The sequence below is a fragment of the Mytilus edulis genome, chromosome 5 (genome assembly GCF_963676685.1).
Source record: "Mytilus edulis chromosome 5, xbMytEdul2.2, whole genome shotgun sequence".
Classification (NCBI taxonomy): domain Eukaryota; kingdom Metazoa; phylum Mollusca; class Bivalvia; order Mytilida; family Mytilidae; genus Mytilus; species Mytilus edulis.
Genome location: NC_092348.1, coordinates 92770266 through 92788040, shown reverse-complemented (window position 1 = coordinate 92788040; position 17775 = coordinate 92770266). Strand labels below are relative to the sequence as shown.

Genomic DNA, 17775 nt, shown 5'->3' with positions numbered 1-17775 from the left:
TAGAGAATTTGGTCCATACTATACTAATTACATCTATTTGATATGGTTCTCACCTAGAGAATTTGGTCCATACTATACTAATTACATTTATTTGATATGGTTCTCACCTAAAGAATTTGGTCCATACTATAATAATTACAACTATTTGATATGGTTCTCACCTAAAGAATTTGGTCCATACTATAATAATTACAACTATTTGATATGGTTCTCACCTAAAGAATTTGGTCCATACTATACTAATTACAACTATTCGATATGGTTCTCACCTAAAGAATTTGGTCCATACTATACTAATTACATCTATTTGATATGGTTCTCACCTAGAGAATTTGGTCCATACTATAATAATTACAACTATTTGATATGGTTCTCACCTAAAGAATTTGGTCCATACTATACTAATTACAACTATTCGATATGGTTCTCACCTAAAGAATTTGGTCCATACTATACTAATTACAACTATTCGATATGGTTCTCACCTAAAGAATTTGGTCCATACTATAATAATTACAACTATTTGATATGGTTCTCACCTAAATAATTTGGTCCATACTATACTAATTACAACTATTTGATATGGTTCTCACCTAAAGAATTTGGTCCATACTATAATAATTACAACTATTTGATATGGTTCTCACCTAAAGAATTTGGTCCATACTATAATAATTACAACTATTTGATATGGTTCTCACCTAGAGAATTTGGTCCATACTATAATAATTACAACTATTCGATATGGTTCTCACCTAAAGAATTTGGTCCATACTATAATAATTACAACTATTTGATATGGTTCTCACCTAAAGAATTTGGTCCATACTATAATAATTACAACTATTTGATATGGTTCTCACCTAGAGAATTTGGTCCATACTATAATAATTACAACTATTTGATATAGTTCTCACCTAAAGAATTTGGTCCATACTATAATAATTACAACTATTTGATATGGTTCTCACCTAGAGAATTTGGTCCATACTATAATAATTACAACTATTTGATATGGTTCTCACCTAAAGAATTTGGTCCATACAATACTAATGCTGGTAGTTAGTGGTTCTGCCAAGTTTTCGTTGAAGTCAATCAAACCTGCAGTTGGCGACTGAAAATTACCATATCTACGTACTGTTGCTTTGTATGTAGAGAAACATAATCCTCCTTGGTTTTTATCTTCTTTTTTTACCTGAAATAATTAATTAAAACTAGAAAAAAACACAGGTTAGTCTTATTACCATTGAATCTGATGTTCAGTAGTTGTCTTATTACCATTGAATTTTATGTTCAGTAGTTGTCGTTTGTTGATGTGGTTCTTGTTTTTGTTTGTTTATATAGATGTAAGTCAATAATACATCAACAATATTTTCTACTGACTGCACATAATTATAGATTATCGTTGATCATTTCAACGATATTGATTTTCTCGCTTGAGCTAATACGGCAAAAACGAGAAAGGCAATCGAATTGAGAAGACCAATGATAATCTGTTTATCGCTATTTTACCTATGACAACGATGTCAATTTCATGTCAATTTCCTTAGCAACGCCACATGCCTCCTTAGTTCCTAGCGATAATTTTCAATCTCAAGCGAGTAGGCATGATATGAAAAATTATCACAAAAAAAGTTCAAAGGAAAAATGCACAAAATAGTGATAACTAACAATTATTTTAATATTCCATTGTTATTATTAATAATTGAAACACAAAGAATTGTTTTTATTTCATTATCAAAATCGTAGCTCAAATCCCTTTTTAAAAGTTCATGCATTTAAAATTTCATACAAATGAAATGAATTTTCTGTCTATATATTAAGGTAAACTTACAGCTGATCCCCAACCTTTACATGTATCTACTGCACTGTTGACAGCAACCTCTACACCTCTGTTTAATTGTGCTGCTATACTACTGTCTAGTTCATGGCCAACATCTTGTTGTAGATTGTCAAGTATGGGAGATAACTCTTCATGTAATCGTGAGGAAAAATCTGCTACTGCTGATTGTACTGTAAATCTGTCATTTTTGTTCTATAAAACACATTAAATAAAATTATAGTTCTAATGGAAAATTACTGGAATAGAAAAAAATTCAAAGGCCTATCAAAAACTTTAATGAGAAGTGGTATTAGAAATGTTTTTAGTACACTGAAATTTGAAGATAAGTCGTTTTATGACATTCATGGTTACAACACACCTTATCACTATTTGTCCCCCATTAATGGACATCACAAAGTTTCTGTAAAAATTTTACGTCATAATAAAAAATATCTGACACCACAATAGAAAAGTGATTGTTGTATGACGTCAATAGTTTAGGGGGACAGAATCTCGGGACAACCAGAACAGATGTCCAAATAGCAATAAGGTGTATTGACCCATTATACATAGATTACATACACTCAAATCACTCACAGTTTAATAATGGACAAAAAGAGTACATACTGTGAGACCATTTTCTGTTAAGTAGTTTTGTATGTCATAGATAAAAACTGCCAGATTCTGTATCAGTCTTTTTGTGGCTTCTTCTCTCTTTTGATTAGAGATCTGTTTGATGAACTGTCTGACTGCTGGAATCTCCGTGTCCTTAGCATCATCAAATACCTGAAATCATATTTATTGTTAACGATGATATTAATAAAATCAAATAATATTAACTTTAAAATAATAGTCCACTTTCGAGTTCATACATCACCCGAAAAAACTTGTCAATTAGGCACGCCTTTGTGTCGTCATTTACCAGATAGAGGGGATCGCCTGTATCCCTGCACTATCAACATTCATCAAGCATCTTAGTGATCGTCATTGTGCAGGATAAACTAGAAATATTTTTTGTTTTGTAAGTACTTAATAAAATTTCCCTAATAACAGCAGTGCTGATTGTCAATTATTAGAATTTAGTTTTCTGAATAAATCGTGCAATATAGTATTATAATTTTCCAACCACTAGCTCAACATTGGAATGGAAGTGACGATTCCCCTAAACGCACGAATGATGTTCACTAAAACCAGAGTTTTTTGACGGAAATGCATCGAACTTGAAAGTTGTTTATTATTCTTAATTTTGAAAAAAGAATTTCAAAGATACAGATTTCCATAATTTATCAAATTTCTAAATAATACATACCATAGGTGGTCCATCATCAGTTAGTCTGTTGTTTAATTTTTGGTATTCAGATGAGCTGACACAAAAGACCTGTAGATTGTCACATGACCTTGTTATGTCATTGTCATCTTCATCACTGACATAGTCATCCTCCTCATCTTCTTCTATTTCTTCTTGGGTCATCTTCGCTTTTCTCTTCATTTCCTAAATTAACAAAGAAATAATACACTTGTACAACTTGATATGAACAAGGGATGAGCCACGGGGGGGTCACTTCCTATTATTGGGTATACGGGGATGTGCCAAAAATATGGGTCATAATTTTGCGAGATTTTATATAAAAATGACCCTCCTTTTTAGTGACATCCTATATTAAAATGCATTTACGTTTGATAACTATATATTGATTTGGGGTATGATCTGCATATCATATATAAATATGCAATTGAGAATCTTACATTATTAATGGTCAATTATTATATTAAATTAAATCAATTCATATGAAAGTTCACCTTTCAAACAAAGTGTTTTCAAAAAAGTTCCCATATGAACCCCGGTGAGTTAGTGCTTATATAAGCATGGGTCATATTTTAAATATTGTATATAAGTATAGGTCATTCTTTCTCAAATATTTATATAACTATAGGTACTGAATTTCAGTGAATGTTATATTAAAATGGGTACTTTTTTTGAGGCAAAAATGGCACACCCCTACCAAAAAAATATCGAAGTTACCCCCCCGTGGGATGAGCAAACAATCTTTAAAATACTGTGAATTCATTTCCTTGGAACAGGTAAACCACAAATACAGATAATCAACAAATTACAAATTTTCTGTAGACTTTGTATGCAGAGAATGGAAAAATCACTTTTAAAATCAAATATTCTCTAAAATTGATACACATGAAAATAACTGAATCCACAGAAGAGACACAAGTGTGGTTTCTTTTTTTTTCGAGGGTATCAATTTTCCTGGATCAAGGAAAACATGCATTTTCATGGATATTTGATTTCATGGTTTTGTCAACCTGTGCATACACAGTCTGTTCGTTGCATATTTGAATTCTTGGTTCACCTGTACCAAGAAACTAATGAAAATTGGTATCTGACAAAAAAATATGTGTGTAATTTCATTCCCCTATTTTCTATTTGAGGCAGAAAACATTAAGAAATAAATTTAGAAGGGTTGTAAAAAAATATTGGCAAATAGCACACTGTCCACACTAGGAACTATATTCGTGGACAACGAAAATCAAAGGACGATAACTGTGTTCCCGGTCCACATACAATTAAACAAGTGATACACATACCCTAACTCCAGCTTTATAATCCTTCTTAATGGCATTCCTTGAAAAGATAGTTCTAGCTTTAGCACAGATCATATTGATCATTTTTCTTTTGTGGTTCATCTCAATTATCAATTGATTAATTTGGGACTGGATTTTGTCCACTTTCAATCGCTTTGCATCGGCGGCCTGCTGTTTCAATGATAACTTTACACTTTTTCTCTGTAAATCTGACCTCAATTCTTCTAACTGCTCATTTTCTTCCTGTAAAAAGATGCACTTCTATTTACTTAAAAAGAAAGCATTTATCTTAAATTGTTACATTTATATTACATTGTAACATTTATCTTTCTTTGTAACATATATCTTTCATTGTAATATTTATCTCACATAGTACCATTTATCTTACATTGTAACATTTATCTTATATTGTAATATTTATCTTATATTGTAACATTTATCTTTCTTTGTAACATATATCTTTCATTGTAATATTTATCTCACATAGTACCATTTATCTTACATTGTAACATTTATCTTATATTGTAATATTTATCTTACATTGTAACATTTATCTTTCTTTGTAACATATATCTTTCATTGTAATATTTATCTCACATTGTACCATTTATCTTACATTGTAACATTTATCTTACATTGTAACATTCATCTTATATTGTAATATTTATCTTACATTGTAACATTTATCTTACATTGTAATATTTATCTTAAATTGTAACATTTATCTTTCTTTGTAACATTTATCTCACATTGTACCATTTATCTCACATTGTAATATTTATCTTACATTGTAACATTTATCTTTCTTTGTAACATTTATCTCACATTGTACCATTTATCTTACATTGTAACATTTATCTTACATTGTAATATTTATCTTACATTGTAACATTTATCTTACATTTGTAATATTTATCTTGCAGTGCAACTAAAATCACTACTTACTAATCAGATATTTGTTTCTAAACATTATCATGATCTATAATCATAAAAAAATTCTGGGGTTTGCAGTATTTTTTATTTACAATGACATTTTGTTTAGCTAGTTAAAACTATTTTGCTACATTTGTCCTTGTTAACAGGAAAATAGCTTCTTAAAGCTTGGGAATGTTATCCAATTAACAGTTGTCAATAAACTTTCCCATTCAATTTAAAGAAAACTAACAATACCTATGTTCTATGTAAAATGGAATTTTCCATTCCTTAACCCTTTCACCGATTGCTGCCCAGACAGAAGCTACTCTGAGACGATGGCTTCCCTGGCTACTATTACTCAAGTGGGAGATCTTCATAATAAATGTCAATAAAAACTTGTTTGTAGTTATTTGTGTATTTATTTCATTCACTAACACCATGTTCACAGTTTTGTTCATGTTTTAATAATTTTTTCTTCTTAAAATATTCAAATTTTCAAATTTTCCGCATTTTCTAGGTGAAATTCTCAAAATTCTGCTCTCTGACCCCAAATCGTAATTTTTTTAACCCAAAACGGCAAAATTTTGAAAAAATTTAAGAGGCTGTACAAATTCCTCACACTGAACGATGTCCATTCCAAGTGTTTTGTACTTAAAACGACATTTTATGTCAAAAAAGTATACTAGTTTGGCTTCAATTCTTCCATATTCTTTCAAAAAAAATGTTCCCTCATTTCAAATTCTCGTAAATTCCGTAAATTTCCTCTGATTTTGACACGGTTTTCAACAAACGGAAGCGCCATGCTTACACTTTCATCCGGGTATTCATCAAAGAAAGATAACTCATGTGTGCACTGTTTGAGCGGGAAACATAAAAGAGGTATTCCGATCCCTGTAAAACGGGACTCATCGTCAGCCGTCTGAAGCGTGAATCCCGGTAAACCGGGACTTATCCGCGAAAGGGTTAAGCTAAGAGCCATTCAGAGCTGCCACAAATCTGAATTGAAAAAAAAAAAAATCTTCAAAATTGACAGATTTACAACACTTAATCTTCTCAATTTTTTTGTTGATACACTAAATCATGATATCATGCTTACTTGTGTATCTACAAGTGAGACTAGTTCTGTAATCTCAGTGATATCTTTCTGTAGTTCATCAACACCATTGGTCAGTGTATTAATGTCCACCAATAACCATTGTATCTCTTCCTTTAAAGTTCTCTCAGTATGTTTTAACTCATCCATCTTGATCATCATCAAATTCAAATTCTCCTCAATAGAGTCAGTTTGTTCATCCAATGACAACTCTCTAAAAGAGAGAGGATGCATCATCATAATATCATGTATTGTAATGATTCATTAAAGATTTTATGAAGCATTTTGAAATCTCCTCTTCAAGTTCTCTTGTTTTTGTGTGTTGTTTTATGGTTGTTTAATTTGTTTGGGGAGGAGGGCATTGTTTAATTTGTTTGGGAAGGAGGGCATTGTTTAATTTGTTTGGGGAGGTCAGCATTGTTTAATTTGTTTGGGGAGGAGGGTATTGTTTTCTTAAATTTCATGTTATATATACTGTGGATTCATTATTATTCGTAGGATGCCAATTCTGTTGATTTCTTGGGTACAGGTGAACCGAGAAATTAGCTTTTAGATGAATGACAATTTTTCTGTAGGCTTGTAAAGAGGTTTCAGCATTAACAACGAAATTAGATATCCACAAACATGCAAGTTTCCCTTCATCCAGAAAAATTGGTACCTAGGAAAATAAATGAATCACAGAAATTCAGCACTTCATTTGATTATTTTACATTAGCCCCATTCATATCAGTTATTTTTAATACAATACACATTTCATGTTTTACTTACACATCCCACTGGCAACCAAAAATTCTGATAACTTTTCCTTGTTGACACATTTGTCTAAATATAATTAGTTACGACAATATCAAAACTTGATTTACCCCTGATTGAACTGGCACTTGGAATATAATTGTCTACGATATAAATGGTTTGGGTATAATTTTTACCTTATAAGTTCTGAAGGCTGTAGTACATCATTCTTGGTACATATAAATGCTACGTTTCCATACTGTCCATCCATCAGTAGCTGTCGACGGAAGTTATCCCCTAGTAACTCTTTGGCTGTTTTACTTGTGGATGCTCTATGGACCTCAGCCACCACCAGAATAACTGAACAGTTTTTCAAATACTACAAAAAAAAATGGCAATTTTTACAATTAATGACAGTTTGTGAATCTTATCCATATCATTCTGCTAATTTAGAACAAGTGTCAATTTCTAACCGTACAAACTGATATAGTTGAGTGTGTGGCTGTAAGGAAACTAAACATGTAGTACTACAGGGAAGCACATTTAAAGAATAATTTCAGATAGATAGATTCTGAAAACGAATGATTTGTGTCCATGGGACTCATACGCTACAGGGAGGGCATAGTTAAAATCCCAATTTCAATGATTTTTTTTTAATGTTAGCTCTTGTCAATTTTTTAAGATGGGAAGTCATCAGTAATTACTCACAAAATAAACTACAGTTAAACTGGATTATAACAAATTTTTGGGACAAGTGGTACAACTTCACTATAAACCAAATTCCTCATATTGATTTTTAACAAATTTCATTATACAATTATAACAAATTCAATAATCTTTGCAAAACTTTTTACAAACAGCAAAAATTGTATAAAATGGTAGTCAAATATTTATAAAATTGAGATTGAAAATGGGTAATGTGTCAAAGAGACAACAATCCAACCAAAGAGCAGAAAACAGCCGAAGGCTACCAATGAGTATATATAACTTTCATCTTGGATACCTGATAACTTACTGTTTAAGAGAGGTATCATTTGAGTAGTGGGATACGAAGAAGGTGAACTGACCACAGTTTTTGCCTTTTAAATAGAGGATACTGGTATAGAAGGTTGGACTATAATGACAACTTACATCTTTAGCTATTCTATCTCGTGCAGCATTAGAATCTCTCACACCTGGTAAGTCTACCAATGTACAACCATTACTACAGACTGAACAATGTGGTATACGTATTGTTACTGATTTAATAATCGGCCAATACTGTCCGCCTGTCTTAGATGATGTATTCTCTATATATTTGTCAATCTTATTTCTGAACGTTGATGACTGAAAAAGAAAAATGGCAAATAAAGTAATCTTCAGCAAATATGGCTTTTATAACACTTTTGCTTTTTTTTTATGTATATGCAAAAATACTTTTTACTTTTAAGTGAAAAAAATTGTGACAACTTTTATCCAAAGAAATGCTGCTCATCTTGTGCTCATATTTAATATATTGTGGATTGTGAATTTTGTGTGTAAAGATAAACCACAAATCAAAATATTCAACTAAGTATATAATTCTACACCCTTCTATGCAGTTGTTGGCAAAACCAAGATATCAAATATCCACGGAAATACTATTGTTCCTAAATCTACAAAAAACAATATCCATGAAAATAAATAAATCCCCAGTAAGTTTATTCAACATAATGAAAACTTCCAAGTATTGGTTACATAATGAAAACTTCCAAGTATCGGTTACATAATGTAAACTTCCAAGTATCGGTTACATAATGAAAACTTCCAAGTATCGGTTACATAATGTAAACTTCCAAGTATCGGTTACATAATGAAAACTTCCAAGTATCGGTTACATAATGTAAACTTCCAAGTATCGGTTACATAATGAAAACTTCCAAGTATCGGTTACATAATGAAAACTTCCAAGTATCGGTTACATAATGTAAACTTCCAAGTATCGGTTACATAATGAAAATTTCCAAGTATCGGTTACATAATGAAAACTTCCAAGTATCGGTTACATAATGTAAACTTCCAAGTATCGGTTACATAATGAAAACTTCTAAGTATCGTTTACATAATGAAAACTTCCAAGTATTGTTTACATAAAGTAAGTTTCAGATTGACCTGAAATATGCTTACTACAACTTACACCTGAAAAGTGCTACCACTTAACAAAACATCACTGTCAAGTAGTTTACCAAATATTAAGTCAATCTCTTTAGTGGCACTTGAGAAAAGTGGGAAAGAAATATTAGTTGGATGAACCGATGGAACCATGCCCAAGATGAATGCAATATAGTCACTCACCATGACCTCAAGTGGGGTATAATATATCAAATATATAATATTTTCGTTGGATACCAATTTTCATGGGTTTTGTGGGTTCAAGCAAACCACAACATGCACAAATTCAAATGTTCAACAAATTACAAAATTTTCATAGGCTTTGTATGGAAAAAACACGAAATAAAATATCCACGAAAATTCATGTTTTCCTCAATCCACGCAAATTGATACCCACGAAAAATAAATGAATCCACAGTAGTATAACTTACACATCTTGACTTGACAGTTTCAATCTTTCCTAGACATCTCGTAACAGGAGTTGGTCTGGACAACTGTTCAAAAGTTTCAAATTTTCCATACACAGCTCTCATCTTCAGAAAAGCTACACCTGCCTCTGTTTCTGGGTCAGGTTTGACTTTCTTTATTTTTCCATTTTTATCTGTTAGGTCTTTTTTCAATAGTTGGAGTTCATTCTCCCATTCCTGAAATTAAATATCAATATTTTCAAAAATCTCAAGTATCAGAAGTCCTCTCACTTATTATGTAATAAACTGCAAATTACTTCACATCTTTAGTTCCTTAACCTATCACCTAATATTATCAATTCTCCAATTTAAAACAAAATTCAAAATGATCTATTTCATTTTTTCAGTTAATCTAAGCTTATTGTTGTGTTTTGGGGTTAAAAGCCACTTTTGCCACCTTGGCATTAACATGACAGCCAGTATTTATAGGTCAAGAAAGCCAGAGGACTGAGAAAACCATAACCTTCTGCAAGGAAAATCCAACAAATTTTTACTTTTAACAAGTCTTCTTTTCAAATAATTGAATTTCAGTTGTGTAATCATTTGACATAGGTTATCAATCTGTATCTAGAAGGGACCGCGCTGTGCGTCGGCAATGTCGCAATTTGTGTTTTTTTAATTTCATCTGGTGACAAAATGTGGCTGCTGGCGATATTTTTGGCGCCAACATTTTCCTATGTAAAAATTTTCATTTCTTAACAATATCGATCTTCATGTTGATTGGTAAAAGTTAAAAAAATAAATAGTACAAAATTTTACCTGGAGGCAAGTTTATGACTTTGTTTACAACCCCAAGCTAATCAACGGTTACAACAGGTGTCATCTGTTGTTACTGGTAATCCATTTATCGGATGGTTCATTAATGATCATCAACATTAATTAATTCAAATAGAATTGGTCAGTCTGCATTTGTCTTCTTCATTTGAAGAAATGTTCATACAACAACACAATTTCAATGTTTACTGTAGTTAAATGAAGAAAACATAAGTTGTTAATCAAATTGTTAAAAAACATTGTTTTACTTGTTTTCCATGAAAAAATAGCAAATTCAAACGAAAGGAGTAGGTCCGGTAAGACCCCTTTTTGGCCCCAAAATATAGCAGTTTTACAAAATTGTTAAAATGTAAACTTTTAAATATATATTGGACAGTAGAATGCTTCTGCTACATAAATATTGGTTGTTTTTGGCAATACAATGCACATATATCGAGTACTAGCACCATTAAGTCACGCTAAATTACTGAAATCTTCACAATTCTATCATTTTAGCTAAATTTTAGACGGTTTTCGTGTAAAACGAAAGTGGCCACATTCGTGTTCATCCTTAATATTGAAATGTAAGTTGTATTTTATGATAATACATAACATATATAAAGATTTTGGATGAACACGGATGCGGCCACTTTCATTTTTGACAAAAACTATCTAAAAAGTGACATTTTTTGACATATTTGGTAGATTTTTCATATTTGAGCTTGAATCGGATCGTTTTCAATGACTAAACCAGTTAAAATCTTTCACATAAACTAATTGATTCAAATGAAATAGACACTTAAGTGTTAAAAAAGAGGTCAAATTCATTCGTCAGATGAACTTGAAATTTGAGGCTAAAATTGATCCTTACCGGACCTACTCCTTTGTCTTTCACTGCCCTCAGTTGTGATACAAAAATAACAAAAACGACCCCCATTGTTGGTCATGTTTACTTCTTCTACGTACTGTGTATAATCCTCCAAAGAGGGAGCACACACGAATAAAGAAAGATAACTTTTACTTTTTCCTAGCATTGAGATACCTACTTTTAAAAGACATGTCTTAGATATGGCTACATACTTCTGGCTATAGAACTTATATATGTTTGGGTCTTTCGAGTTATTGGAAGAGTTAAAGAGGGGTTTAGTAGCAGGATGGGTAGGGTTGGTAGGGTGCCTTGGTCATCTTTTTCTGTATTCTTTATTTCTAATACAATTTTTCACTGTTCTGTAAATCTAAACACCTCTTATTCTGTTTTCTTCATACAATTACCAATTTTTTTTCTATTTTTTTTATTTTTTAGTTTAATAAAATTCTCTATTCTGTAGCAGACCATAAGCTAATGTATATTATTCTACATATGAAATACTGACAAAGAAAATGAAGAACACATGTCAGTTTTGTTGTATGTATAAACACCCTATGACTTACTTAGTATTACATGTTAAATGATGTAAAGTGCAGGCTGAGTGCGTAAGAAATTTAAATTGAACATAGTTTATATTTTGATAGAAGAATTAAAGACTCTAGCTGGTTCTAAAGTTTGCTCCAAGTTTTCAAAACTGGCGACAAAATATAGGAGCTGGCTATTTTCCTGGCTCCAACTTTTTTGGAGCCAGAGCAGCCCCTGGTACCTAGTAACTTCTAACTGGTTGGATTAATCAGACAAAATGGTTTGTGTTTTTAGTAAATCTTTAATAAATCAACCATGCAAGAATATATTATATTTTCTTATCATTTTTTACCTAGTTAAAGAATACAATATTTTTTTTTAAAGAAAAAAGGATTTACCGTTTCAAATTTCAAGACCATTTGTATAACAAGAGGCTCTCAAGAGCCTGAATCGCTGACCTGTATTTCAGAGATGTATTTAAATGTTAGCAAACTTGATTGATGTTTGTCAATGGATCAAAACTTGGGATACAATCTATAAACAAGATACCCTTAGGAACATTTAGTTAAAGTTTGAAGGTAATTGGCCCAGTAGTTTCAGAGAAAAAGATTTTTAAATGTTAGCAAACTTGATGAACAAATTGTGTAAAATTGTCTTTAAAGGGCAATAACTCCTTAAGGGGTAATTTTTGTAGATCTTACTTTGCTGAACATTATTGCTGTTTACAGTTTCGATCTGTCTATAATATTCAAGATAATAACAAAAAACTGCAAAATTTCCTTAAAAATACCAATTTAGTGGCAGCAACCCAACAATGGATTGTTTGGTTTGTCTGAAAATTCAGGGCTGATAGATCTTGACCAATTGAACAATTTGACCCCATGTCAGTTTTGCTCTAAAAGCTTTAATTTTTGAGATATAATGTTTGTCGATGGATCAAAACTTCCGATACAATTTATAAACTAGATATCCGAAGGAACATTTATTTAAATTTGAAGGTGTTTGGCCCAGTAGTTTCAGAGTAGAAGATATTTGAAATAGTTTACGATGAAGGACTCTGCATCGGCGAGCTAAAAAGACCTTATTAAATGCAAAAGAAGAAACAAAAACTACTTTCAATGGTTGTACTTCCTGCTCATTAATAAAGCATTTGTTTTGATTACATGTAATGGTAAATGTTTACCTCTTTAGAGAGAAATTCAATATCAGCTTCGAACAGATCACTTGTACTGTTACTTTCTATCTTGACAACCACAGCAGTACAGGCCTGTGTACCTGACGTAGGTAATACATTGTAGTGGTCTATGATGGCATTCATCAGACTGGACTTCCCAGCACCCGTTGTTCCTACCACAGCCACTGTAACCTTGGGTGAACATAGTTTACTCTCAAGCTCGGTTAATTCTTGCCTAAAATAAATATGCATTTGAAGTTCCACTATTCTAATTAGCCATTTTTATTTTAGGTGAACAAAGTTTACTCTCAAGCTCTGTCAATTCTTGCCTAAAATAAAGAAGCATTTTAAAATCCTCTATTCTAATTCAAACTTTACAGCAGACACTTTTATCAAAGGCAAACAAAGTTGTCTCTCAAGATCCTTCAATTCTTGTCTAAAATAAATAAGCATTTAAAATTCAAATATTCTAATAAGCACTTTACAGAAGACACTTTTATCTCAGGCAAAGAAAATTTACTCTCAAGCTCTTTCAATTCTTGCTTAAAATAAAAAAGCATTTGAAATTCCAATACTCTAACTAGCACTTTACAGTAGTCAGATGTGTTGTTCAACTGGTCAAGTATCGTTGGTAAAGGTAAACAAAATCAAGAAATTAATGACTGTTAACATAGAGATATGTCTTGCCTACTGCATGTAATTTTGATTGTACATGTTTTAATTTAATGTCAAGACTTAACATGAAAACTATGCAAAACTTTCAAAGTAAATGAACCAGGATTGAATAATAATGTGGAAAGAAGGAATGCTAATGCTAAGGCAACTATATACCAAATATTATTGATTTAATATAATTTGGCGGTTCATCTTACATTGATATAATCCCAAACCTAAACATGCAAGCTTTGCAAAAATTTCAAAGTAGACATCAAACCAAAACCATGTAATTCTAGTAAATCGGTGTATGTTTCATAAAAATACAAGTACGTTCAAGGTGACCTTCAAAGTATACTTACTTCCAAACTTCAACTCTTTGTTGGTTTTTCATTTTCTTTTCCTTTGACAAAGATTTCCTCAATTTCAATACTACTTCCTTGCACCTGTATAGAAAAACATCAATAGCATAATGATATACATGTTATTGAAAATCTCTACAACAAAAATCTGTAATCTATAAAATACTGTTAAGGTGGTACCCAACACCTTGACTAAAATTAATTTGACTCGTTTAATTTTCATAAACTTTTGACAAAACATTTGCTTTGACCCTTTGAAAAAAATATATAAAATTTCAGAAAACTTGAACCAATCACTTTCTCGGAAAAAATTGGTTGGATAGATAGCAGTTTGACAAACACCAATTTTGATCATTAGGAAGCTTAATATTTCCTTAACAATACAATGTGATTAAAACGTTTAGCTGATTTTACAGAGTTATCTCCCTGTAGTGTTAGGTACCACCTTAAGTACACCATATGCTTATTTTGTTCTTATATCTTAATTTTTTTTTCAGAACGGACACAGATTTGTGTGTTCCAATTTACCTAGATTTTTGACAAGTTCAAATTTCTGTAGATGTTTATTTTGGTGGTTTAAACAGTTTTACATTCATGCATTTAGAAAACTTGTACATTGTAGAACACTTTTAACATGTGGTTATCTTTTACCTACAAACATTAAAACCTGATTGGAAAAAATAATGCATCTTGCACTAAACACAAGAACTTTTATATTGACCATACAATTATAAAAGCACATATAAGGCCACTCTAATCCCAAAACAATATCAGAATGTTGCCATTTACCCCATTTGATTTCTTAAATTATTTTATTTATATTTTTAAGGTAATTATCAAATTATATATATAATATCAGTGATAACCTATAGAGCAAATATCAAGATCATGTCATACCTATCTAAATCCCCAGACATGGCAGGTGTATGAGGTCTAATTTGACTAGGACCAGCTACTTGTCCATCATTTTCTTTCACTTCTAATGGAATTGTGGCTTTTGGTAGTGATAACCTCATCTTCTTGGCCCTAAGCTTTTCCAGTAAATTTTTAGCTTTTCTTTTAGGCATAATCTCTTCTGGTGATTTTATTTCCTCTTTAATATTTTGTGGGTATGAAGAAGTCAACGAGTTTCTATTCCTTTCATATAAAACATCAATACTTTTGTCATTATAACCCTCATTTTGGCGTTGATCAAAATTTCCATCATCTTCTTGGTATTCTATAGAGCTACCTTCCAAACTTTGAGAGTAATTTATCCGGTTGGAGATGTCTGGGCTTGTCCTATGGTGTCCAAGTACATTTTCTTTATTTGCAGCACTAGAATTGGTAGAGTCTTCCATTCTCTCTTCTACGTGGTGTGGATCCCTTACTTCATCATTAAGAGCAGGCATGTTCAAACTACTACTACCAAACTGTAATGACAAAGGAGTTCCACTGTCGATATCATTGTACTCGTCATCTGAACATGGATTGAAATCACCAGCAAAATTCCCCCCAACCTTTTCTATATGAACTGTTGGACCACTTTCATCATCATAATACAATACAGTTTCATCACTTCTAGAAATGTTGGGAGTACCAGTCTCCATACTTGTCACATGTTGACGATTCAATGATTTCTCATGTAATTTCTTTTCCAAGTTTTGCAGTCTCCTCAATGTCACCTTTTCAAACTCATTTGGTGATGACGTTTCCATTCCATTTTTAAAATAATCACATTCAGAATTATTGCGTAGATTGTCATAGTCTGTGCTCTTTTCTTCTGATTCTGACAGGAAACCATACTTTACACCTAACACTGGTTCTCTTTCCATTTCATAAGTAGGAGATAGTTGTCTATCAACAGAGGGATAATCATCCCCAGTGTGAGACTGTCCACTTAATGACCTCTGATCTTCATGAAGGTCACTATAACATACAGTTTCATTTTCAAGGAAATTTACAATGTTACCAATGTCCTCATTGTCATCATCATCAGTAGCCACATCTTCAAATGTACATTGTATATCACGGTGATCAATTTCCTTCACAGAAGACATTTCTCCGTCAGTATGGTCATTGTCTAAGTCAGCCTCATTTTCATCATAAGAAGTTGCAGTGGTTGGTGTCTGATCTGATGGAACCAGACCTGGTAATCTTTCCAAACAGATGCTCTCATCTTCCGTCACTGAATCGGTGACAACAGTATTTGAAAATGAGAGTTCTGATATTTGGTCGTCTGGTATTAACGTTTGTTGACAGGGTGGTGTATTACAGTCTGTACTTTCCTCACTATGAATATTATCGATATCACTGATACTGGACTGTGTACCTTGTACTGCATCCTGTTTTCAAAATAAATGATAAACTGCTATCAGAGATATGTCTTGCATTTTTGTAATTTAAATAATGCATATGTTGAAATTAAAATAGTAACACTTTAAAAAGTAAAGTTTTGTAAATATTCAAAGTCAATGAACCATGACTGAAAGTAGTTCATGGCTAAGCAATCTCCATGGAAATGAGATGTGCCAACACTCAAATTGTTACTTTAATATTTCTGCATTTCTATCCTCTTTTGGGACAGGGGGCTGCCTCAAAAAGGATTATCTGTATCTTTTTCAATTAAATCTTTTTGTAAATTAAAATTTTTGCAATAGAAAAAAACAAGTATGATATATTTTGTTTAAAGGAGATATGGTTGGAGTGGCAATGAAACAGCTATCCAATATAGAAGAAAATTAGGCATACTATTTCATTATATATCATGATTTTTTTTTAATATCAAGAGCCAGCCAGACAAACATACTGCACACAAGTCAAGAACCTGATGTTCAGTATTTGTCGTTTGTTGATGTGGTGTTTTATATAGATTAGACCGTTGGTTTCCCCGTTCCAATGGTTTTACAGTTGTCATTTTTGGGGGCCCTTATAGCTTGCTGTTTGATGTGAACCAAGGCTCCCTGTTGACGGCCTTATGTTGACCTATAATGGTTTTTCTTTTACCAATCATGACATGGATGGAGAATTGTCTCATTAGCACTTATACCACATCTTCTTATAAATCTTGAATTCAAAACAGTAATCTATAGTTAGCATTCTAACTAAATAGAATTAAAATAACTGTATTACCTTTTCTGTAGTACGGGTTTCTTGACTGCACCATTCATATCCATCAGAACAATCTGTAAATAGATTGAAATCACCGTATAAATACAGGTTTGGTTGCATGATTTTCAACCTTCAATTTCAGGAGTAATATCACCATTGTTTTCCATTATGTCTTTGTTAATTTGGGACTTTTCAAAAAATTGTGCAGAATTTTTCTTTTAAGTAAAAGTAAGTTTTATGCTGTCAAGTACAACAGTAAAAATTTCACATTACATTTCATTGCATATAAGATAATAACCATTCCCAAAAGTTAACCAATCAAATCTTTACCCATTTTTCCCCTGTTTACAAGCTTTAGTAACCACATCACCTCAAGTTTTCCAAAATATAAAATAGACACACCAAATCAAAAAGAATGGTGTTTAGAGACACCCAAGATTATGTTTATAGTTCACATTTTTTTTTGCAAAGAAATGCAAGGATGGTTTCCTACAGCTGCCAAATTCATGGAATTTTTTTTTCTGACTCTTTTTCATATGAAACAGGATGTGACATGCTTTGATTTAGTGGTTTTACACCTTCATAATAAATCAAT

The 17775-nt window shown here is 31.8% G+C and overlaps 2 protein-coding genes across 7 annotated transcripts in view; one reads left to right on the top strand and one right to left on the bottom strand.

Moving 5' to 3' along the window:
* The window catches only part of LOC139525559 (tRNA-dihydrouridine(20) synthase [NAD(P)+]-like), a 627966-nt gene that overhangs the window by 387422 nt on the left and 222769 nt on the right, over positions 1-17775 (top strand). The gene's annotated exons all lie outside the window — the stretch shown is intronic.
* LOC139525555 (titin homolog) overlaps positions 1-17775 on the bottom strand; it is a 73170-nt gene that overhangs the window by 15124 nt on the left and 40271 nt on the right. For all 6 annotated transcript variants that reach the window (XM_071320986.1, XM_071320988.1, XM_071320990.1 and 3 more), the window contains 13 exons: positions 17202-17254; positions 14988-16414; positions 14091-14174; positions 13084-13309; positions 9719-9931; positions 8289-8483; positions 7355-7536; positions 6429-6639; positions 4421-4660; positions 3132-3314; positions 2450-2608; positions 1835-2035; positions 1026-1195 (listed from right to left, as the gene is read on the bottom strand). In XM_071320986.1, coding sequence (XP_071177087.1) covers positions 1026-1195; positions 1835-2035; positions 2450-2608; positions 3132-3314; positions 4421-4660; positions 6429-6639; positions 7355-7536; positions 8289-8483; positions 9719-9931; positions 13084-13309; positions 14091-14174; positions 14988-16414; positions 17202-17254 — 3544 coding nt within the window. The remainder of the gene's footprint in view (positions 1-1025; positions 1196-1834; positions 2036-2449; positions 2609-3131; positions 3315-4420; positions 4661-6428; positions 6640-7354; positions 7537-8288; positions 8484-9718; positions 9932-13083; positions 13310-14090; positions 14175-14987; positions 16415-17201; positions 17255-17775) is intronic.